This window comes from Anastrepha ludens, chromosome 3, assembly GCF_028408465.1.
Source record: "Anastrepha ludens isolate Willacy chromosome 3, idAnaLude1.1, whole genome shotgun sequence".
Taxonomy (NCBI): Eukaryota; Metazoa; Arthropoda; class Insecta; order Diptera; family Tephritidae; genus Anastrepha; species Anastrepha ludens.
Window position 1 is genome coordinate 54048310 of NC_071499.1, and position 24984 is coordinate 54073293.

At 34.2% G+C, this 24984-nt stretch overlaps 1 protein-coding gene across 1 annotated transcript in view; it reads left to right on the forward strand.

Annotated features, from left to right (window-relative positions):
- Positions 1-1716: 1716 nt before the first annotated feature.
- The window catches only part of LOC128857511 (palmitoyltransferase ZDHHC8), a 55953-nt gene continuing 32685 nt past the window's right edge, over positions 1717-24984 (forward strand). Inside the window, exons 1-6 of the mRNA XM_054093261.1 lie at positions 1717-1820; positions 10287-10405; positions 10475-10632; positions 10731-10903; positions 14883-15077; positions 15221-15482. Coding sequence (XP_053949236.1) covers positions 1717-1820; positions 10287-10405; positions 10475-10632; positions 10731-10903; positions 14883-15077; positions 15221-15482 — 1011 coding nt within the window. The remainder of the gene's footprint in view (positions 1821-10286; positions 10406-10474; positions 10633-10730; positions 10904-14882; positions 15078-15220; positions 15483-24984) is intronic.

Sequence of the window (24984 nt, forward strand, 5' to 3'; positions counted from 1 at the left end):
GAGTCTATCCCTGAACTTGAGCTCGAACGACTGTTAACATTCGCGAACAGTACGTGTTTGTTTGTTCTTGTTTTCATTTTTGTATGTAAAAAAAGTTGAATTAAAAGCCTAAAAATATAAATATCGTTTTTCATGTTTTTCTACTGTAAAAACAAATCCTGAAAATACCCTACATTTTTGAGCTCTAGACCACCGGAGGAACTTCTTAATGCAATTAATTGCTCTATATCAAAGGTAGATTCGCACAAAAATCGGTCAATAACCACGCCCATCTCCTGTATAATGTTAAATTTCAAATAAATCAGAAAACGTGACGTCTCTGTAATAAATTATGCAAAATTAGCAAAGTTTATAGAAATTATGAGCCCAATAAAAGAGATGCGACGTATGTTTGGTTAGGCTAGCCTGGTTAGCAATAAGCCACGCATAGACCTTTTGGTCACTAGCGACTACAGATGGAGACCGAAGTAAGTAGTATGAATACTGTAGGATGTCAGCGCGTTGGGCGAATCTAAGCAGAGCTGGTAGATCCGCTTTTGAAACGTCCTCCAGACCCTCAATCAATGGGGATACCCAGGCATTTTAAATGCGTTTTTAATAATGCCGGGCAGACGCACAGAAGGTGTTCTAAAGTTTCCTCAACATCCTCTCTGCATCTCCTGCATTTGTCCGTGTTAGCAATCCCTACCTTGTACGCAAGTGCAGCCAATTGATTATGAGCTGTTAGCATACCTATGATACTTCTGCAGTCCTTTCGCGAGAGCGTAAGTACGAATTGAGTCAGTTTTTTGTTGTTACACATAACTTTTGCTGTTTTACATGTGGTCAAATTAGTCCACCTAGCTTCCACTCGCCTTTTCATGTAGTCGTCCATTTCATTGTATATTGTATTTAGCGGTTTTGGTATGTCGTTCTCTTGTTCAAAAGGTAGTCTTTTTGCTGTCTCATCTACTATTTCGTTCCCCATAATGCCTTTGTGACCAGGTACTCAGTAGATATGCAGCCTACTGTTTGCGGCTAGCCTTTTTAAGGCCTGCCTGCTCCGTTGAACTTTTTTGGACTTAATACAATATATTATTATTATTAGAAGGCCATTACGCACTGCGACCAAAGCTGATCTATTGTGCTTTCTGAGCTTTCTATGTCCATTTCGCAAAAACGGCAGACATTGGTCTCAGATAGACCAATATTATTGGTCAGATCTACTCTGCTTAGTGAGAGAAGCTTGTCAGATATTTCTTTGTTGGGACAATATAAGTTTATTGCTTTTACTGCTGCTTGACTGTCCACGTACATATATATTAATTGTTAAGTTCTTTCTGGTTCTTGTGTAGCCTAGCTCCTCGGCTTTCCCCACAGCAAAAACTTCCGTTTGGAAAATACTGCTGTGGTCTGGCAGATTGATAGGCTTCCTTATCCCTAGTTTTGAGGAGTAAATGCCCGCTCTCACTCCGTCTAAAGTTTTATACCCGTCTGTATAGGTGTGAAAAGTCCTATGGCCAGGCTTCATGCCTTTGTACCATCACTCCTCTCCAATTGTAGTACGAAACCTTCTCTACCACTTAAGATACGGAGTCATGTAGTCTGTGCAACCTGAGCCATAAGGTCAATAGGCGGCATGCTGAATCATTTCCAGCGCCGCCGTTGGAATGGGTTTCATCGCTCCTGCTATGCACAGAGGAGCGAGTCGTTGAATCCTTTCCAGTAGCATTAAGTATGTCAGTTTTCTTGTCGCAGTCCACTATACTAAGTCCCATACTTCAATATCGGTCTAACTACTGCCGTGTAGCACCAATGCCACGCCACGTAGGTATGATATGGTAAATGAGTTTATCTTGATAATGACTTAATTTTCTAATTAATTTCTTAGCGTAAACTTTGCAAAAGTATTGCCCCCACGCCATTTTAACTCGACTTTTTTGTTATTTTTGAATCATGAGTTTTAAACTGCCTGCAAATCGTACGATTTTCATACAAATCGATAGCTTGCCTACAGCGGCCTATGATTTGTATAACTGTTTATTCAGAAAGCTAATTAGCACACATCTAAGTTAATTTCCGCTTAAGTGCATATTTAATAATTCAATACTTTAATTCACTTTTAGGTGACTACAGCCAAGCAATCGTTTTATAGCAAAGCCAAACTTAATTACGTCTCACATACTACGCTTTGTCATTTTCGTCAACATTCGTGAATATGTCATTACTTTTCTCCCCACTTCTCTGTCATACCAACCGAAAAAGTGGCGTTGTGTGGCTTTTTAAAATTCCACAAGCGTTGCAAATACGACTAAAAAACGTTTGTTATATGTATTTTGTTCAATTTTTCCTTGGCTAATGCATACAAAAAAACGATAATAAACGAAAACAAATAATATAAGCCGACAATTTCTTTGCGGAGCACTTCAAATTCAATTCGCATACGAAATTCGCCTCAAATTGTTTACTTCCAATTCGTCAGCTGCATTATGCGCATCTCTAAGTCATGTGGTATGCCTGTATGCATGTGTGTGAATGCGATGTTAGTGTAAAATATTTACTTACAAATAACGAGGTTATCATAAATCAACTTAGCATTTGATTAACATAAATAAAATAACAAAGACGACCCATAAAGAAAAAAAACCAAAAAAAAACTTTACCGACAAAAATTAACATTTTGTATTAAAATAAACGAAATGCTAAACGAAACTGGTCAAAGCAGTGCAAAAACATGAATAAATTTTGCTTCGTTCATGTATTTATATACACGCGGCAGAAAAAATCTGCGTACACTCCCAAGACTCTATTTCAAACGCTGGAAAACACATTCCCTACGCACATTTTGGCCGTGCAATCTAATACCAAGATTTACTGTTAATCTGCTGTGTAATTTGATTGGATTTCAAATGTTGTAGATCTGCCTACAGGTACACTTTATTTATGGATAAATATAGTATACATAAAGAATGGACACGAAAAATATTGGTTGGTCTTTTTGTTGTAAACAAAATGGCACATTTTTGATTTGACTCCTTTCATTAGGCGTTGGACATCAGTTTTTGATACGGTATCTGCTCCTATCGACCAATTCAGTTTAAACTGCTGCTCATTTTGAATTTCCTTCTTCGTTTTTGGCAATTTTCTTTTAACAATTGCCCAATATTTTCCAATAGGTCGCAATTGTGGACAGTTTTGTGGGTTGTTGGTTGTGCTCCTTTTGACTAATATTTACCCCTTGATTTTCATACTAGTTCAATGCACGACGGCTATAATGACACGATGCTAAATCGGGCCAGTACAGAACTGAGTCCTTATAATGTTTTATAAATGGCAGCAAAAGTTTTTGTAAACACTCCTTCATATACTTTTTTTGATTTATAGTGCCCGTGCTAATGAACATTTTGCTTTTCTTACTACACTGGCAGATAGCTTACCAAACCAAATATTTTTGAGGGAACTTGTCCAACATTTTTAGCTCAAAGGCAGAGCTTCCAGACTCATCCTCTCTTCGTTGCAGTATAAAACTGGGGACTCTTAATCTGCTTAAAGTCTGCTTTGACCTATGTTTCATCGTCCATAACCACACAGCCACATTTATAGTTGTCTTGACTGTATAATTTTCGCGCACGTGTTTTAGCACTCTTATTTTGTTTATCATTTCGATCTTCTTATATAATCGCAAGCCTTCACTTTTGCGCACATTTTGGGTGTAGCCATTCGACATATAGACCTGTTTTGCAGCATCTCGAAGTCAAAGGTCAGCTAATGACAACATTTCTTTGGCTTTTGACAGCGGTATAAATCCTTCATTTCTTCCACTTCCAGACCTTCGTTCCACCGACAAGGTTGTATTAAACAAGTTTTTTCCCCCCGTGTACATTCTTTATATCACTGACTTAGTTGGGAGTACAGAAAAAGTCCTGGTAGAAATAGTAAAATGGGAATTCCCCGCGTTATAGTTGAAAGAAGTTATTGCAAAAAAAAAGTTATTTTATTAGTGGTTAAAAAGTAATATTTAAAAAAAATTTCGAATCAATAAATCTGTCAAATTTTTCAAATAAGAAAAAAGATATAAAGAAATTGGCCAGACTATCGCTATTCTTCTATTCAAAGGGCAGTAAAAACCTTTCAATTCACAAGTGTTTTTGTCTCCCGAACGCATTCAGGACGGCCCTCCGTAATAACAACTTGAGTAAATGCGCAAGATTTTACAGAGTGTTCAACAAAATCCAAGTTATGCCGCATCCCAGGTTGCTAAAAATGTAAGAGAGAATTATAGTAACTCAGTCTTGTGCAGACACCATTCGGACAATTTTGAAAAAGAACGGCTTACATGATCATATCGCAGGTTCATATCTCTTGTTAATAGACAAAAGCGCATTGCTTTTACGAAAAATCATATAAAAGAAGCCCCGTAGTTCCTCGGGAAAAGGTAATTTTCACAGATGAGAATAGTTTTTGTATTTTCGGAACTAAAGGCCGTAAGATGGCATGGCGAAAGAAGGGTACGGCACCCGATAGAAATAACTTGATGCCTACGGTGAAGCATAGCGGTGGTGGTCCCATGATATAGGGATTCGTGGCTAACAAAGATGTTGGCCGAATGGAATTTATTGAATCGAATGTTATATGTTTATCCTAACATTTTTGGCGTCTAATTAGAGGCAGAGCGCCGCAGAATTGAATTTAGTAAATTACTACTACTTCAGCAGAATAATGATCCAAAGAATACATTGCTGGAATTGTAAAGTTTCGGGTGCTTTATACTATTCGCAAAGATCTTCGAACATCGCCACAATCCCCACGAATAATACGTCAAAGCAATAAAGTTGTGCGAGGGGATGCAGTCGAATCACTTTAACAGAAACTGCCAAACATGTCGTTTCAATACCAAAACGACCAGCAGAAGTTTTGCAACGTAAAGGCTATCCAACTAGTTATTAATTTTTCTGTAGGTTAGGCTGGCTGATTTGTAAAAAGATCTCACTTAGACCTCTAGAGTCAATTGTGTTAAGAAAAAGAAAAATGTTCTTGATAATTTTATGTTTCTTGTACGCAGACTTTTTCTAATATATTTTCTTGCCACGTGTATATTCAGTTTTGTCTTTACCTTATCGTGAAGAGTTTAACTTCTTTAATTTTTATAAAAATGTTAACCGACTAACAATCCATGTAAATAAAATACATTGCATTTTATAAAACTCGAATAAAGGTGTTGTTTTACAACTTAATTTTATTGTGGCCATGCACGCAGACTTTTTCTACCGAGTGTATGTATAAGTAATTACTTTAATTTACTAGAAAAGGCGTTGACACGCTTCTTGTGCACCAGCAAAGTCTTGAAAACTTTTATTGCTCGTACTTCAGGTCAAAAGTGGTGCAGGAACAGTGGTTCCCGAAGAAGCGCAAAAACTTTGACAGTATATCCATGCATGTACATTCATGTTAAACATGAAGATTAACATACATAAGTTAAGTTAGGCAAGTGAATAAGCATGGAAAACTTTATTCGCAAAGTGCTTGCTCGAATGTTAGCCACATTACATTCCATTCCATAGATATGTAAATCATTTTCAACATATTTTTATCAGATGGCCAGTAAGCGATGAATGAACACAAGGAAATTTATGATATTTAAAGAAATAATAATAACATGAGATCCATCCAAAAGTAGTAACTGCCCGAAAAATTGTCTCATACTTCTTTGAAAATGTAACTTACGGCACCCAGTGGTACTTTGGTGGTAAAAAATAAATTTTTGGAATTTCAAAAATCTAATGAAACAGTTTTAAAACGATATGTGTGATTAAGTGAAATGCACGATTTTGGTTTACCCCAGAAGTATATTGTTTTAAAAAAATCTAAGTAAAGTTTGCCCTGAGAAAACAGACCAAATTTTTCATGCATTTGTGATGATATTTTTTTCATACCTCTTCTTCCTTCAGCTGAAATTTTACAATCATAATAATAAAAATAATTAAGTTGAGTGTTTCGCCGAGCCTGCAAGTTTGGCGATTCAAGGCCAAAAAGTCCAGCAATAGCTCTGCAACGTAGAGGCTATCCAACTACTTGTAGTTATTAATTTGTATGAAAAATTTAATAGCAAAATAAATAACTGGCGCGTATACTTCGGCTAGGTGTTTGGCCCAGCTCCTCCTCCTATTTGTGGCGTGCGCCTTGATGTTGTTTCACAAATGGAAGCGCCTACAATTTTGAACCCACTCCGAACGACAGATGGTTTTTATGAGAAGCTTTTTTAATTGCAGAAATAGTGGCGCGGATTTAACTGGACTCAAATGGCTATATTCCCGCAATGGGAATAAAAATAATAATAAATATTTAATTAACAAATACTCACCGCGATACATCTTCCACTTTTCTGGCTGACCGGCGACTACTTAAAATATGTTTTTGTCATGTTTATATACCAGTGCCAGTCGTCGCCAGTTGGACACACTAAGTGAAGCCAAGTCCTTCTTCACCTGATCTTTGCAACGCAAAGGAGGCCTTCCTCTTCCGCTGCTACCACCAACTGGTACCGCATCGAATACTTTCAGAGCCGGAGCGTTTGTATCCATTCGGACGCCATGACCCAGCCAGCGAAGCCGCTGGATCTTTATTCGCTGCCCTATGTCTATGTCGTCGTAAAGCTCATACAGCTCATCGTTCCATCGCCTGCGATATTCGCCGCTGCCAACGTACAAAGGTCCAAAAAGAGGCAGAGGACTTTACTACTCAATTGCCTACATAGGCCAAAGTAGCACTTGTTGGCAAGAGAGATTCTCTGTTGGATTGGTTCCTAAATAAACGAAGTCTTTTACAACCTCGAAATCATAGCTGTTAACAGTGACGTCGACTGTTTGTATGTTGGACGAAGTAGACTGCGCTACTGAATAAGCAGGACTCCGCAGCACGGAGCCTTGCCATTGGCTGCCGAGAAGGCAAATTGGACAACAGCCCACCAAATTGTTATGGTGCTCACACTCACCAATGTAAACGTACTATGAAATTAATGAGAGCCCCATGTCAATCAATTCTCACCACCGTTCCGTTCCGTAGTATCGTAGACCGGTGTTTCATGGTGTCAGCTGATACGGGCTTACGGGCGCACGTTTACATTGGGGAGTGTGAGCACCATTAATCTTGAGAATCGAAATAACTTTGTGAATTATTAAGTATTATGACTTACTCACAAATTTGATCAAATATTCAGAATAAGTTTAAGTTCCATAACAAAACAAATCATCATCAGCTCAGTCGCTGCTCAAAGCATGTATTAAAATTATGCTACACTGTTTGACACTTCTATTAAATGTATACTTCAATTCCCGTTTTGAAACAGAAACGCATTTCTTTATTTTTTATATTTTGCTATTCAGCCTTACAATCAAAAATATTTGTTCCTTTCACATTCAATACGATTTATTATTCAATTTTTTTAAGGGTGCATTAACAGTCGTCTATGGAATTGTGCGGCACGATCTCTAATTTTTAACATATAGAAATTCTATGTGACTGACTGACTGACTGAATGCCTTTCCTTTCACAAGACCAGCAGAAAGCAGCACTTGCAATTATATTCGTATAGAAATTATATAAAACAAGCGTACTTATGTATGTAAGTGTATGGGAGCATGTATTCATGCAACGAATGGGCTTTGCATAAGTGCCGATAGCTTGCCTATTCACATTCCTATACACATACTTATACATTTCTGTATATGTACACTTGGGCTCACACAATTAAGTTGGCTTATTTTTTTACAAATTTTCAAACAACTTTTTCAGAACTTCCGAACATGTCCTTTATATGGAAGAAAATTCTCAACATCGTATGCAAAAAAATGTCAAAAATATAGGCTAAATTAGCATTAGCACAAACATCTGCATCTATAGTCAAGCTACTATTAAAGCAATAATGGCTGTGATGACTAGCGCGAAATGTGTGCAACGCTGAAAATCCAAAATGGACAGGCCAGATTTACTGGGTACCAAGGAATAGAGAGAGTTGGCGACCTTGTTAAGGCAGGCATCCGCTTGCCTAGGATGAGTTCGTCGAACATATATCTCTCACTCTCAGTTTCGAAGACGGAACTAGACGAGGAACTAACTCTGGAAGCACAGTCTATATCGGAAGCCTCGACCTCTCAAAGGATTATCAAAATAATGCCGCGATCTTGAAACACGAAAACTACCAACTTTATTTTATCACTCCTAAGGAAGAAATATAAAATATTGGTTGTCTCACTCCATGTCACGCAGGTATTGGTCCAGGGCGACGCGTTTAACTTATGCGAAGAAGAAATGGGTACTTTACAACACCTACTTTGTCACTGCACTGCTCTAAGCAGAACTCGTTACAAATGCCAGGCATCGTCATACTTTTTATCTCTAAAGGATAGTGCTGAAAATAGTTTAAAATGCTTATTAAGGCCCTTTAAGCCTCTCGTCTCATTTGAAATGGTGTTTTTAGGGTGTTTCTTTAAAAGCGTGTAAAACGGCACCGAAAAAAGATTTTTTATTTTTGTTTTCAGTATTTTATTTTTTGATCCATTGCAAAAAATGCAAATTTTTTTTTACCATACGAGGTTCGTTGAAAAAGATGTCAGTCTTCAAAAAATGGTCTTCACATGGGCGCTGGACACAGACATAGCTGGTTCTACTAAACCGATTTTGATGAAATAAAATGTAAATCACGTAGAATTGGTGTTGTTATTGTGTGAACTACGATCATTCGGGAAAAACAAATTTATAGTTTTTTCGGACTTGTAAAATAAAAAAAGTGCAAAAAACGGGTTTTCATCTTTGAACGTCCACCATTTTGTCAATTTTTGTTTTCAGATCGTAGTTCACATGATCACGACATTGATATTGAACAAGCACCTTTTTCTCTCTTTGATTTCAGACACCTTTGAGTCCCGAGATCCGTGTCGCCAGCGACATGCTTTTTTTTTTTGGAAGACAATTTTTTGAAGGCTGACAACTTTGTGAACGATCCTCGTATGGCAAAAAAAAATGTTTATTTTTTAACAATGGATCAAAAAATAAAATACTGAAATCAAAAATAAATCATCCTTTTTCGTTTTACACGATTTTAAAGAAACACCCAAAACACACCATTCCAAATGAGGCGGAGCCTTGAAACTCCTCAAGACAAGTATACGAACTATTTTTAACATGACTCCAACAACACTGGTAACTGTACAGACCCGTGTGGTGTATATGAGATCTATTAAGATCAACCAGATATACCTACATAATATACCTAACCAGATATACGTAACCTAACGCGATTTTTAAGCGACTTTAAGCTTACACTTTACTGTGCTCAAATTTAATGGGTTATAAAACGGCATACTCGGACGTTTTCTAAAAATTCTGATTAAAAAGTTGAAAATTTTGATGACAACCTTTTGATATTAATTCAATTTTTGTGGATTTTCTACAAAGTTTCGAACTTTGATTTATAAGGTTATTGTTATAAAAAAACACTATCGAAAAAAATTAGCATGAAAAATATTGCGAATATTGTACTAAATGTTAAATGGACTTAATTATGTGCGCTAAAGTGTACGTTATGTGCTCGCAGACTGGTAAGCAGTCATCATGTATCAACATCCTTGCTTCGCCGCTACTTTGCTCCATGCGACATTTTCCTTTTTACGCTTATTTGTTGTGTGAAAATGAAAAGGTTGAAAGATAGAAATAATAAAAAGCAAAAACGCAGCTCCACTCAACCCCCGTACCCGCTCGTTTTTCTCTACAAGTACCCTGTTTTTATGTCTACGCCCGGGTTCACATTAATTTAAAATGTACAAATGTGCCGGTTTGCGCATTTGATAGTCCACCGAGTGAAACGTCTTGCCTTGCCTCGTACCCATCGACCTTTTGATGTATGTCTGTATGTATGTATGTATGAATGTAGGCAAGTTGGTTCTGAGCATCAGCAGCCGCTTATCTACTGCTACATAAGTTCGAGTACTGGGTGTATGTTTATATTTAGGCTACATCGGCACTAACAACTCAACTGCCTAGTAGCCTACAAAACCAGCGGTATAAAAATTTAAAAGAGGATATAATGTTTAAAGTTTTCTGTAGCAAATTGTATGCCCCACATAAAGTGTATCAATGAATGTATACCACTACACACATATAAACATATTTCCTTCCTTTCCGTTCATACTGCCAAGTACTTACTATTTCCCATCTCATTTCCTTTTACATAATTTGATATGCGATACCTCCATTTATTTGCTTGTATTTATTGGTGTACTTATTTTCTTGTAATTTCCATTTCATTGCAGCTGCCAATACTATTTGAAAAGCCATCCATGGGTACCGGCATATCAGGGTGTCATCACATTTTTCGTTTTGGCCAATTTCTCATTAGCAACATTCATGGACCCCGGTGTCATACCAAAAGGTAGCTGTATAATAGCATTTGCACTTGTTTTTTTATTATTATACAATTGACTCTTTTCCCTCTACATAGCTTCACCAGATGAAGACCGTGAGGAGGAATTTCGTGCACCACTTTATAAAAATGCTGAAATCAATGGCATCACCGTAAAGATGAAATGGTGTGTGACTTGTAAATTCTATCGACCGCCACGTTGTTCACACTGTTCCGTATGCAATCACTGCATAGAAGTGAGTATAAGTGGTTATTTTATTATGGTTGCTTGGCGATGGTTGCTGGCTACATTTAAGTGGTTACTACTACTTTATTGCTTTGATTTTTATTACAGACATTCGATCATCATTGCCCTTGGGTGAACAATTGCATTGGACGTCGGAATTATCGTTTCTTCTTCTTCTTTTTGGTTTCCTTGTCCATACACATGTTAAGCATATTTTCATTATGCTTATTTTATATACTGAAGATAACACCACACATCAGGCAGACATCGCCCATCGTAGCGTATCCTTTTTAAAATGAAATGTGATTGATTATTTTCCACTTACTCTACCGCAAATATTAATAATGCGGGCTAAATGAGTTTGAATCTTGTATTAAAACAAGTGTTACAGTTGCAGCCGTACAGTGCGTATGATGAACATGGTTTTTCTATAGCAGAGTTGTTTTTGTAACGCCACAATATCTTCCTTAAAAATTGATAGGTATGCTGCCAGAGTGAAAGTCCTTGGCGACAAATCTGGATTGTTAGAGTCGACGGTCATGGGAGGTAGTTGTGAAGTAGGGATGTACATATGTATGTATGTTGTAACAGCCATGAGTCAAACGTACCAGTTCTGAACTAACTTATAATTCTAGTACAATATAATTTTATATTAGCTTGGGGAAAAACGAAACACATTATTTTTGCGTAAAATTCAAAACTTTATTTAACCCTTTGCGCTCGAGGCGCTTTTATGTCGGGTGAAGCAGGAACTCGAGAGTAATCTCACGCGCTCCCGCTTATTTCATGAATTCGTTATTGTTAACTTTCTTCGGATTCTGTACACAGTGTACTCCTCTAACGGGGTCGCTATCTTCATTACTTCTGTCTTCGTTCTCCTTGACAAGCTGTTTATGTAGTGATGTAATTTCACATTGATAACGAGCATAAACTTTAAATTGTTTGATCGATACTTTACGAGATTTCGATCACTACATCCATCTATCGAAAAAATTTTGTATTTCTCTTTCCCCAGTCAATATATATAAATCTTCTATAATTTTTCAATGTTATCAACTGGTCCTTTATTATTGGAAATTAAAAATCATCTTTTTTACCGCTTACACCTCATTGCACTCCTTCGAAACAGCTCGTTTCTTGGTTCAACCATTGGATGTCAATGTGAAACCTGCTCGACTAACCAACTTATGCATGTTCTCACCCAAGCCAATGTACCAGATACCAAGATAGCACCTATCGCTTCTACTTCTTTTCTTAGTATCAGGCTCTCTGAGCCAGAAGGAGAAAACAGTGGTTTAAGCTCTGCATAATTTGAAATTACCTTATTTTTGTCTTGGTTGGTTTGAAATGAAGTCTCTTAGATCCTACAAAAACTCACTGGGAAGCAAAAAAAAAAGGTTAATTTAATTCTCGAAAAATAATATTTATTTAGTTTGATCTATGGAAAGCCACGTGTTCAATAAATCACCAAGCGATTTGAGGCCATTCTATATCGTTCCCAAAACAATCGGTTCTTCGTTTCGCAGCGAGTCGAATTTATACCCGGCCAAATGCCATCACTCCAGCAGCATGCCCTAAACATTTATGGGCAATGATTATGCTATTACAACAACAACAGCTCATTCAATGTCTTGCAAATATATAACTATGTAAAATTGTTGAAAATATTTTTTTGTTTAGTTAATTCTCTCACAATAGCTTTGCCTTATTTCATTGTGCTCAGTTTTAATTTTATTCTATTCTATCACAGTTTGATTTGCCTTTTAATTTTATTTACGTATTTTATAAATTTTAATTTTTTTATTCTATATTAGTTTAATGTGATTTAGTTCATTTTTAAATTAAATTAAACTCGTGGTTTTCATAATTTTTTTATTTTATTGCTAATATGTTTTCAATAAATTTACTTAGTTTAATTTTGAATTTTTTTTATTATTTCATTTTGTTTGTTTCTCTTTCATTTTATTTAAAATTTAAATTTTTGCTAATGTTTTAATTTTTCTTTGTTTTATACAAAATTATTTTATTCTTTTTTATTTTATCTTATTTTACTTTTTTAAATTTAATTTTTATGTTACTTAATTTTTTTTTTTTATTTAATTAAATTCTTATTTCCTTCATTTTTATTTTATTTTACTGCTAATATGTTTTCAATAAATTTAATTTTAATTAATTTGAACTTTTGTATTATTTTATTTGGTTTATGTTTCATTTTGCTAAAAAACAATATTTTTGTGATTTTTTCAATTTACTTTTAAATATCTTTATTTACTTCTACTTTTAAATATTTTATTTTATATTGTTTTACTTAATTTTTTTTATGTTACTTAATTTTTTTATTTAATTAAATTCTTATTTTGCTTAATTTTTTATTTTATTTTACGGCTAATATGTTTTCAATAAATTTAATTTTAATTAATTTGAAATTTTTATTATTTTATTTTGTTCATGTTTAATTTTGTTAAAAAAAAATATTTTAGTGATTTTTTCAATTTACTTTTAAATATCTTTATTTACTTCTACTTTTCAATATTTTATTTTATATTATTTTACTTAATTTTTTTATAATTTTTTTTATGTTACTTAATTTTTTTATTTAATTAAATTCTTATTTTGCTTAATTTTTCATTTTACTTTACGGCTAATGTGTTTTAAATAAATTTAATTTTAAAATAATTTGAACTTTTTTATTATTTTATTTGGTTTATGCTTTAATTTGCTAAAAAAAATATATTTTAGTGATTTTTTCAATTTACTTTTAACTAGCTTTATTTACTTCTACTTTTCTATATTTCATTTTATATTATTTTACTTAATTTTTTTATAATTTGTTTTTTAATGTTACTTAATTTTTTTATTTAATTAAATTTTTGTTTGCTTCATTTTTTATTTTATTTTACAGCTAATATTTTACTAATTTTAATTGTTTTATTTTTTTTTTTGTTTTGTTTATTTGCCTTTCAGTTTATTTAAAAATTTTTATTTTAGCGATTTTAGTGTAATTTTACTTTGTTTTACTTCTTTATATTGTTAATATTTATTAATATTTTATTTTATATCATCTTACATAATTTTTTTTTATTTATTTGTTTTATGCAACTTAATTGTTTTTAATTTGTTTTAATTTTTATTGTGTTTCGATTTATATTTTCTTTTACTACTATTTTATGTTTTAAATAAATTTAGTTTTTTTATTATTGATTTTTTTTTGTTTATGTTTCTGTTTCTTTAAAATTTTTATTGTGGCGATTTGTTTTAATTAATTTAGTTATTTTACAAAATATTATTTTATTAATATTTGGTTTTACATTATTAATTTTGATATTATTATTACTTAATTTTTTATTTTTATTTATTTTTTGTTTTTTTTTTTTTTTGTGTTTTCATATGTTTTATTTAATGTCACTTAATTTGTTTTCAATAAATTTACATCTCTTTTAATTAAATTAAATTTTTTCTCTTTTATATTATATTGTTTGTTCATCTCTCAGTTTATTTATAATTTTTGTTTTGGCAAATTTTTTATTTTTATTTAATTTAATTTTGTTTTATATATTTTTTTAGTCTTTTAACTTTATTTGTTTTTGCCTTAATTAAATTTGAATTTTGTTTCATTTAAATTTTATTTTACTGCTAAATTTGTTTTCAATAAATTTAATGTTACTTAATTTGATTTTAACTTATTTTTTACCCTTATCGTTTTTGTATGTTTGTTTTTGTTTAATTTTTTGGAAATGTTTGTTATTAATTTAAATTTATTTCATCTTTTTTTTTTATATTATTTCATTTTATTTTGTTGGTTTATGTTTCATTTTATTTTAAGTTTTTAAAGTGCTTAATTTTTCTATTTTTCTGCTCCTAATTTTTTTGCTGTTGTATTTTCGTTCAATTTATTTTAATTTTGTTCCTTTTGATTTTATTTCATTGTATTGCATTATATTTCATTTTGTTTTATTCATTTATTTTTACTCTTGCATTGCTAGTTTCTGTTTTCTCAGTTAATTAAATTTTTTTCTTCTTCTTTTTTTTTATATATGTTTTTTTGTTCTTCTTTTAATTTTTCTATTTTTATTTTTATTTATTTTGTTGTATTTTACTTTATTTTATTTTATTTTATTTTATTTATTCATTTTATTTATTTTATTTTTGCACTTCTAAACACAAACATATATAAGTACAAAAAAATATATATTGTATGCCCACGCGCTGCTTTTAATATAAATTGGCATTCCTTAACTGATGCCTTTTGCGCCTCGACAGTATGGTGTTGATGGCCATTGTTATAATCCTAGCGATTCCGATTTTCGGTCTAACCGGATTTCACATGGTACTCGTGTCACGTGGGCGCACAACAAACGAACAGGTAACAGGCAAGTTTAAAGGCGGCTACAATCCATTCTCGCGTGGCTGCTGGCACAATTGCTGCTACACTCAATGTGGGCCACAATATCCCAGGTATGCGTACACATTAATCAACACTTTGCTTTATTAACTTATCTACGTTTCGTAATTGAAATACATTTTTCTTCTCGCACATCGTAATGCTGTTGTGGCTGTTGTTGACGTGCTAATGCTGACACCCGCGCATCGCAAAATAGTCTTCTTAAGCCAGAAAAATATGCAGCTCGTCGCTCCCATAAGGATGGTCAGGGTATTAGTGTTATCACCACCGAACGTCGCTCCAATCAGCAGAGCAGCAGTATGCGAGGCAATAGTACACCTGGAAATGCGCCGCGTTCACCGCGCGAAACGCTGAAAAACTATTACGATAGGGACAATCGACACACTCAGGTAAAGACTTATACGGACCAGGGCAATGGTTATAATCAACGGTCGGGCAGCACAACGCTTTATAGTAAGGTGGGTAAATTGATTACTGCTGGTTATTGTTGCGAATCGTTGCGAAACTATCTTTTGTAAAAACAAAAACAACTTTTAAACTTACTTTTTTTCTTCTTATAAGTATGTATACGTTGTGTTGTTGTTGATTTAATGTACCTACCAAAAAATGCTCGTACCTTTGAATGCACTTGTGTATGTATATATTTGATTTAGTAAATTTTATAAGAGTACTTTGGTGTTATAGTTTCCATTAAACAAACATAGTACAGACGCACTCACAATCACACCCCGACACACACACACTTGGTAAGCCATAATCGGTGGTTGGTTGTTGTGCATACATACATACATCCTACATGGCTGCATATGTAGTTGCATACATTTCTCATTAATTGCTTGCATTGTTTTTGAATGACGTGATACGTACGTACGAGTAGCACACTTTGATTCCATCAATTTATTCTAATCATTTACAATTTACTTTAATATATTAATTGAGTATTTGAACTATAGTTTCTTCCTATATTATTTCGTATTTTTTCACTTTGCTCTAATTGGTGATTGCATTTATATAAGTTTAATAGTGTTGTCACTGCCTGCCCGCCTGACTACGAGACAATATTGTTTTTTTTTTTTTGTTTTTTTTTAATAAAAATATTTTTTTATGTACAAATCGTTGTTTAAGTATATGAATTGAATACATTTTTATTTTAACTTATAATTCGGCACTAACGAAAGGGGTTTGCCCATAACTGCTTGCACACAATTAAAATATTCGCTATTCTATGTAGAGCATTGAAAAATCTTAAAAAAAAATAACTGAGCTGTAATTTTTAATTTGAATTGAGATTTCAGTCTTATACGAATTTTAATTTCATTCATTTTACCTTTTTATTTTCAAATGAATTCCAATCTAAATATTTTTCTTTACACACTATTACATGATTACAACCTAATTGATGATAAGATTGCTCATTTTCCGGCTTACTCACGAATTGAATAAATAAGTCTGGCATTTACAACTCGCGCCTTTCTTTCGTGCGAATAACTTTTCTTTAAACTTGAGAGTTGAAAGAGTACTTATTGTACTACTTGTATTGCTAGCTGCGTTCCTACCAGTTTTATTCCACTTTTGCTCATCACTTTCGTTCATTTCATTTGCTGCAGGAAAGGTGTCAAAGCTCGTTGAATGGGATCTACTTAAAATTTGGAAAACGTTGAACTCAATCTCGATTGTCGTCAGTACCGTTTTAAAGCTATTATTCCCATAAAATTTCGATCCTTATAGGCTTATGTATGTATGTACATTAAGGCGGGTCAATTTGTAGAAAACGATTCTTTCGACATTGCTCTAAGCCGATTTGAATTCTACACAAAATTTTAACAAAACAAGTCCATTAGAGCACAGTTCTAAGAGTAATTTAGTGTACCCCAAATTTAAGAAAGAAACTATCATCAAATAAGACGAAGTTAATATGAAGTTTAATATTTACTATACTATTATGAATCCAATTTTTTTTTTTTTTAATAAAAACCTCTTCTTGGGACTTTTTGATACCAATAATTTTAAAAAGTCCCAAAAACAAGTTTATATTGAAAAAATAGTATTCATAATATTAAGGTAAATATTAATCTCCATATTACCTTCGTATTATTTAATGATAGTCTCTTTTTTCAATTTGGGGGCTCGAAGTCGCACTTAGAATTACGCTTTAATAAACTTTTCTTGTTATAATTTTATGTACAGAGTCGAGCACTTGAAGTGTAACCAATTAAGAAGGTCATAAATTTAGTTTGTAAAATTACTTTTATTCAATTCAAACTAAACAATTTGTGAAAATAATACAAAATTAAGAATCAATTTACTTTTGCGCGATATCACCACCGTTTGCCTTGACTATAGCCGTTTGCCTTGACGAAACGCAAGCTGCCCGAATGTGACGGCGCAAGTCTGGTGAATCTTTTAGAGGACCTTGCTCTCCAAAATGGCCCTAAGAGAATAAACCATCGGGGTCGCATCTGGTGAATTTGAGAGTCATTGTGTGGACGTTATGAGCGTCGAAACGTTGTTTTTCAGCAATTAGTGGACGGTGCCGAGTCCTGGTGAAACGTCCATGGACTGCCACCGAAATGTTTGTCTGCCCACGGCTTCAAAACTAGCTCCAGAATACTTTCTTAACAATATTTCGCATTTACCTTGACACCAGGATCTATGAAAACGATTGAAGAGCGTCCATCTGCGGTTACAGCGCCCCAAACCATTACCTGTGGTGCGTGCTGCCTCCTGGTGGACAATCGATGACTCAAATTCTCGTACGAACGGTCGGTCAAATAAACCCCATCGTTTTGGCGAAGCATCTCCTTCGCTCTCTCAAGTCTGATTTGTTGGTGCTTTGGTGTGAGATCATGCGCCTTTTGGATCTTGTACAGCGAGACTTTGAGATAATTTTTCAGTTTGCAGTGGATGCTATGGTCAGATATTTTCAGTTCTTCCGCCATTTGATTGGCACTTCGTCAGGGATTTCGCTCAAATCGCTTCTTCGCTTTTTGAACCATTTCACGTGACGTTGCAGTCTTTTGACGTTTCACCTCCATGACGTTTCGCGATGCTACCAGTATCATTCTAACGAGTAATGGGGCGATAAACAAAAACTTTATTTACTTTACGGTGCTCGAGCTCACTAACAATCACTGGTTGTGATTTTCCAGCCAAATACAATGCAACCACACTATTATGTTTGCAACCCATTACTGATTTTCTTGTTTCGCGTTTACTCTGGGCAAAATGCTTCCGCGCGCTTGTAAACAATACTCTGGACTTTCATATAGCCAACTAACTGGCAGCTGGTGCCCGTGCATCTGAAGTTGGTTACGCTTCGAGTGTCGGACCCTGTAGAATCCGAATCGGCTTAGAACGATGTCGAAAAAAATCGTTCCATACAAATTGACCCGCCCTAATGACACTGATTGACAATTGTCCACAAAATAAAGAGAATGCCTGCATGAAAAATATGCAATGTTAAATTTTCAATAAAAATCGGTTTTATTTCAAAATATTTGACACAAAATAAATCACATAAGTTGCATTTATCTTTCCGTAGTTGACATGTTTCAATCAAATGTAAACAAAAATTAAAATTTCAATTTAAGTAAAACAAATTAAAAACTAATTTCACATAAAGATAGGAGGTGCTTTCCATTTCAATTCAACCGGGCTATTCGGGTCATGTTCTTCGATTTCGATGTTACTCAAATATGTTGCTCTCTGGTCAAAATAATTTCAAATTTTTTTCGAAATTTAATATATCAAAAAGTCTATTTTTTTTTTAACTTTTTCCAAATCAAGAGAACACCTCAAACTTCAATTGAGCTGAATGCCCAGTAGATAAAATGAGTTGTTTTTGAGTAAAAAACCTGTTTCGCACTTTTTATTTTTTGCAAAATAAAAAATCTTCAACTACGTTTTTGCAATTGTTTCTACATGAAATCGCTCGTGTAAGTAATGACGATCATTTTGAACCAAAAATTATTAAAATCGGTTCATTTTTGACTAAGTTATAAGCATTAAAAAAAAAATTTAATATCATTAAAAAAAACGATTTTGAGCCGAAAAACAAAATTACCGATAAATCTTGAAAACAAAATTTTCCGGGCGAACAAAAAAATACGTGTCTCATTATTTTCACCAGAGAGCAACATATTTGAGACATCGAAATCGAAGAACATGACCCGAATAGCCGGGTTGAATTGAAATGGAAAGCATCAGGAGTAGTTTTCATAATACAAGATTATTTTTAACTGTTAGCATAAAGTGCCTTGAAATCTTGATAGAACGAAGAAACTCTAAAATTTCATTGAATACCCGGTTTTTCGTGACATAGAATCATATGAGATCTTGACAACGTTTTAATGGGATTCCTATCCATGCATCTTTTACTACCTGCCATAAACCTTAAGCGTTGGTTGATTTCCTTGCTACAATTCCAATTGTACATTTTCGCCTTGAAACAAACTATCGAAAAAGTACTAAATTTCTAGCTCTGTAACTATTGTAAAAAAAATCTGTTTCGCCAGGAAATTCCTAAATCAAGATTAGAGTCAGTCTCCATGATTAAGTTCAATACAATAGTTTATATTTTCCATTTCGTCCAATGATTATTTCCAATCCTGAATATAGACACATTTTGTAGTGCTTCTATAACATCTTTTTTTGTTCAAAAAATATCCAAAATGTGTTGAAGCAAAGGAGTTGCTGAATGCTATGGAATAATCTACGTTTAAGTTGCGTTTGCTTCTTCATTATTATTTTCTACTGGTTTAATTTTAAATAAAAATAAATAATTCGATGTGTGATCTGTGCGTTTGGCTTTTCTGTTTTATTGAATATTCTTCTAGTAATGACAGCAGAAATATCTCAATTTAGAAGGAATTGAGCAGTGCAATGCGACTTTTATTTTATGAAACTTTATTCATATATGTTTGTATGTACAATATAATCAACGGTTTCATATTGTTTTGTAAATTGTAAATTGCAGTTTTTTAGACAAGCTTACAGTTTATTTTTTTAAATACCTTTATAGCACACATTATAGTTTTTCCAAAAATTCAGATTTTAATGAATAAATAAAAATATTTTAAAATGGTTAAAATTTTTTTTTCGAATTAAAACTAAAGAATCTAAATCAATTTGAACAAAAAAAAAAAAACATTGGGAATTCCACTAAGCTCAGATTCTCTAAGAACAAAAGATTTTTAAAAAAGACAAATGCTTCGGATTGTAAGGGGCTATCGAATCAATTGTATAAAAAATATTAAGAAATCAATATAAAGAATTTTGTTACAACGAAATGAGATTTCTTTTAAATATTCGAGTTTATAAGTTTTTTGTTTCATTAAGTACAATTGAAACTTTTTATGTTGTTTTGTTGCCAAATAATTCTTTTATGTTATTTATGTTTAATGAGATTAAAAGCCTTTAATTTTCTAAAATCTGCCTGTTGGTCGAAAATACAAAAATTAAATTACGAAATTTACATTTTTTCAACAAAAAAATCTGGCAGTACTGTGCACGTTGAACAAATTATATGTATACATGCGTGGCGCAAAATTAATCATTCGTTTTTTTAATAGCTTTTTTATTAAATAAAAAGGATTTTGCTTGCCTGTTTGTCAAGTTTGATTGACGTATGACGCCATTTGCGAAATTATAAGTTCGTGCGGTTTTTTTTCGAAATTTGAAACTTTATTGACGTAAAATGGTTACAAATTTAATATTCAAAATATTGTCCATCGCTTACTACTACTTTTTCCCATCTTTCTGGCAATTCACGGATTCCCTTTATGAAAAATTCGGTCGGTTTTGCCGCAATCCACGAATCGATCCATTTTTTGACTTCATCGTAATTACGGAAGTGCTGGTCAGCCAGGCCATGTTGCATCGATCGGAAGAGATAGTAATCGGATGGCGCAAGGTCTGGACTATACGGCGGGTGGGGTAGGACATCCCATTTGAGCGTTTCTAAGTATGTTTTGACCACTTGTGCAACATGTGGCCGAGCATTGTCATGTTGCAAAATAACTTTGCGGTGTCTATCGGCGTATTGCGGCCGTTTTTCTCGCAGTGCTCGGCTCAAACGCATCAATTGTCGTCGGTAGACATCCCCCGTAATCGTTTCATTCGGTTTCAGTAGCTCATAATACACAACACCCAGCTGGTCCCACCAGATACACAGCATAACCTTCAGGCCATGAATATTCTGCGCCGACGTCGATGTTGAAGCATGGCCAGGGTATCCATACGTTGCCCGACGTTTTGGATTGTCGTAATGGACCCACTTTTCATCGCCAGTCACAATTCGATGCAAAAAACCCTTTCTTTTGTGCCGTTGAAGCAGTTGTTCGCATGCCATAAAACGGCGTTCAACGTCTCTTGGATTCAATTCATACGGCACCCAATGGCCTACCTTTCGGATCATTCCCATGGCTTTTAAACGTTTGGAAATGGTTGATTAATCAACTCCCAAAGTTTTTGCAACCTCTTCTTGCGTTTGAGCCGGATCTTGATCGAGCAATTCCTCCAATTCGGTATCCATGAACTTTGGCGGCGCACCCTCGCGTTCTTCGTCTTCCAAGCCAAAATCACCACTTTTAAAGCGTGCAAACCACTTCTGGCACGTTCGCTCAGATAGAGCATGCTCACCATAAACTTCCACCAAGATACGATGACTTTCGGCTGCTTTTTTCTTCATATTAAAATAATGAAGAAGAATTCCCCGCAAAAACACATTATTTGGCACGAAATTCGACATTTTCAAGTGTGGTAAAAATATTGTTGTTTACGCTTCAAATAAAAAACTTATACTGACGTTTGTGCCTTACGACAGTAGCTCTCCAATGAATGTTTGGAAATGTGGATCGATGGAATAATAATCAAGTTACGCCATCTGTTGTAAAACCGCACGAACTTATAAATAGACCTATTAAATCTGCAGATATATTTATTTTTAAGCCAATGAACATATTTCACGGTTAATAGGCATTAAAAAAGGAAGTACAAGGAAACTATTTATAATAAATATTAAAAATTAAAATAAAACAAATGAAAAATCTATCTCAACAAATTTTGAAAATTGAAATTTTGAAAATGTAAAATCTATCTTAACAAATTTTGAGATTTTATTAAACTCAATTAGAACTCTAGTAATGGGAGCATTTCGAGCACGAAGAGATTTTGAGAGACGAACATAGAAGAACTCCGAACTACGAGCTCTGGCCGGAATATTAAAGAAAATTCTCTCAAGAAACACCGGACAGTCAACAGCTCCAGAAATGTTTGGCCTAGCTGCTCCTGCTATTTGTGGCGTGCGTCTTGGTGTTGTACCTATCCGATAGGGGGATTAATTGTGCGCCACGTTGTACATATTATGTTGGGGAATAAGTTCCTAGCGTTTTTACTGAATAATTATTACAATAAGTTAATCAATTATATATTCGCCGTATTCAACCTCTTCCCCCCTCGCGACCAATTTGTTGATGCTGCTCCGCCAAAAATAGCCTGGCCTGCTGTCAAAGAAGTTGTTGAGCCAGTTTTTAAAGACCTCTTTGTTAACGAATGTAACGCCCTTCAAAGCCATATGAAGGCAGGGTGCGGAAAAACCGATTACGGAAAAACCGATTACGGTTTTTTCCGCACCCTGCCTTCATATGGCTTTGAAGGGCGTTACATTCGTTAACAACCTCGGTGCGAGGTCTGGAGAACACGGCGGATGCTGAAGGGCCTCACATTCGAGCTCTTGGAGTGCGACTTTGATGACTTGTGCAACATAGGGCCTGGCGTTGGCGTGAAGTAGTATGGTTTAACCATGTCGATTAGGTCTTTTCAGTCGAATAACCTCATTCACGCGGTGTAGCTGGGCAATGTAGAACTCCTTGTTGATCGTGGCATTCTTTTCGAGCATTTCCCAGTGCACCATACCCACCCAATCCCACCAAACACATATTATGATCTTCCTTGGATGAAGATCCGGATTGACTCTCGGCTTTTGCATGTCTCCTGAAGCCACCCACTCCTTTCTTTGCTTCATATTGATGTATAAGCATGATTTCTCATCTCTCCTCACGATTCTGTACAAAAAGCGCTGTTGCTCGATGGCGGGCGAGATGCTGAGAAGGAATTTGAAGGCGACATCTTCTCCATACACGTCGCAAATGTCCCGTGCGGTTTCGGCAACATTTGACCTCTATTAAAAGCAAAGAAGAGCAGGTGCCGAAAATGTTGATTTTTGCCTCCTGGGTATTCCATTTCTAAGCCTCAAAGCTATTAAAAAATTAAATAACTCAAAAATACAAATAACATAGTTTCGTAAAGCAGAAAGCGTTCTATCGAATGAATACTTACTCAATGCCAAACGACAAACAAATTGTTTTAAAATAAAAAAAAAATATATAAAAACGCTATGAACTTATTAACCAACAAATACATATGCACGCACCTGCATATCTTTTTTCTGCACCATATTATTGAGTTGCCGATGTCTTGCAAATGCAATAAATTTGGAAAGAAGCTTAAATTCAATAAATTAAATTTTAAGCACAAACTCTACTTATAATTTTCTTCCATTTGTTTAATAGTTTTCTTAATATTTTCTTTTTTATATGTTAAAAAATGTGTATTGCATATACATACATACATTTTAGTTCGAATATTTTTAAAGTACTTCTTAATTAATATAGATAAAAAACATCAGTTAAAAAGCTAATTTAATTTTATTAAAAAAAAAAAAATGACAAAATATAAAAAACAAACTCTTCCTAATAAAATTACGTAGAATTTGTTAAACCTCAAGTGTAAATTTCCTACGAAGTGTTAGAGTCGTTTTCTCATCTTACCAATAGAATACACTTTATTAACCGACACCATAAATTGTTCCTCACTTTAAAGTGCCCTTTGTCTCTTTCGTTTTGTTAGCAATCCGTTAAACAAAAATTTGTCGGTTTCGAAACTACGGCAGGGCAATGAAATTTGAAAATTACAATTCGAACTTACTTCACTTTGAACCTAGCTACAAACTTTTAAAGTGTAGGTATATCAACTAGCTTTTAAATATATCGCCTCGAAAATTTGATAAGCGCTTGAGCGAACTAAAAGGTGTACACCGTCACTATAAAGTAGCCTGTATAGTTAGAAGTTAGTTGGAAAACGGCCCTTAGAGCAACACGTTGCAATGTTCTGCTGAAATATCACGTTTTTCTTCGGCAAAATACTCTGCTTATGTTTAATTTCATCGGCTAATCAGTTCAATAATGGTGCCTAATATTTCCCTGATATAATTTTCAAGTTTAATTTGCAACCCATAAAATGGTTACCATAATCTTTTCAACCGGTCGAGGTAGCCTTCTCGGAGCACTCGAGTCCATCTCAGCACACTGTTTTAACTGTTTCTTGTGCAGTGAAAGCAAACGCAGCACTCAACAACAACTACTTCCGGCTAAAAAAAACCCGCGCACGCCACGGTCGTGATAAATTTTACCACCAACTTTTTAAATTTAATTTTAACTAATTTTCAAGATATTGTTCATTCTTTAACAAAAGCCATATGAATCAAAGTTCCAAACTTTCTATGCAGCTCAAAAAATTGCAGCAAATTTTCATAAATATTTCCTACGTTTTAACCAGAATTTTTAGAAAATTTTTAATTATGCAATTTTATAAAAATAAATAAATAATTGTCGCGTACACTTCTTTTGGGTGTTTACCCAAGCTCCTCCTCCTCTTTGTGGCGTGGAGGTACAACTTTTTCTATCATTTTGTTGTTTGATGCCTGAGGTTTCCAACCTGGACAGTACCGAAAGGTAGTCACGCACCCACCCATCCGGCTACGGCGACCGCAAATAGTAACTGTTAAAATAATACTTATTTTTTTAGGCTAAATAACAAAAAACTTGGTACGAAGCGATTCATCCTAACTTCTAAATTTCTCCAACAAAAACTAGCTACACTATGATTCGCGGTGCGGAAAAA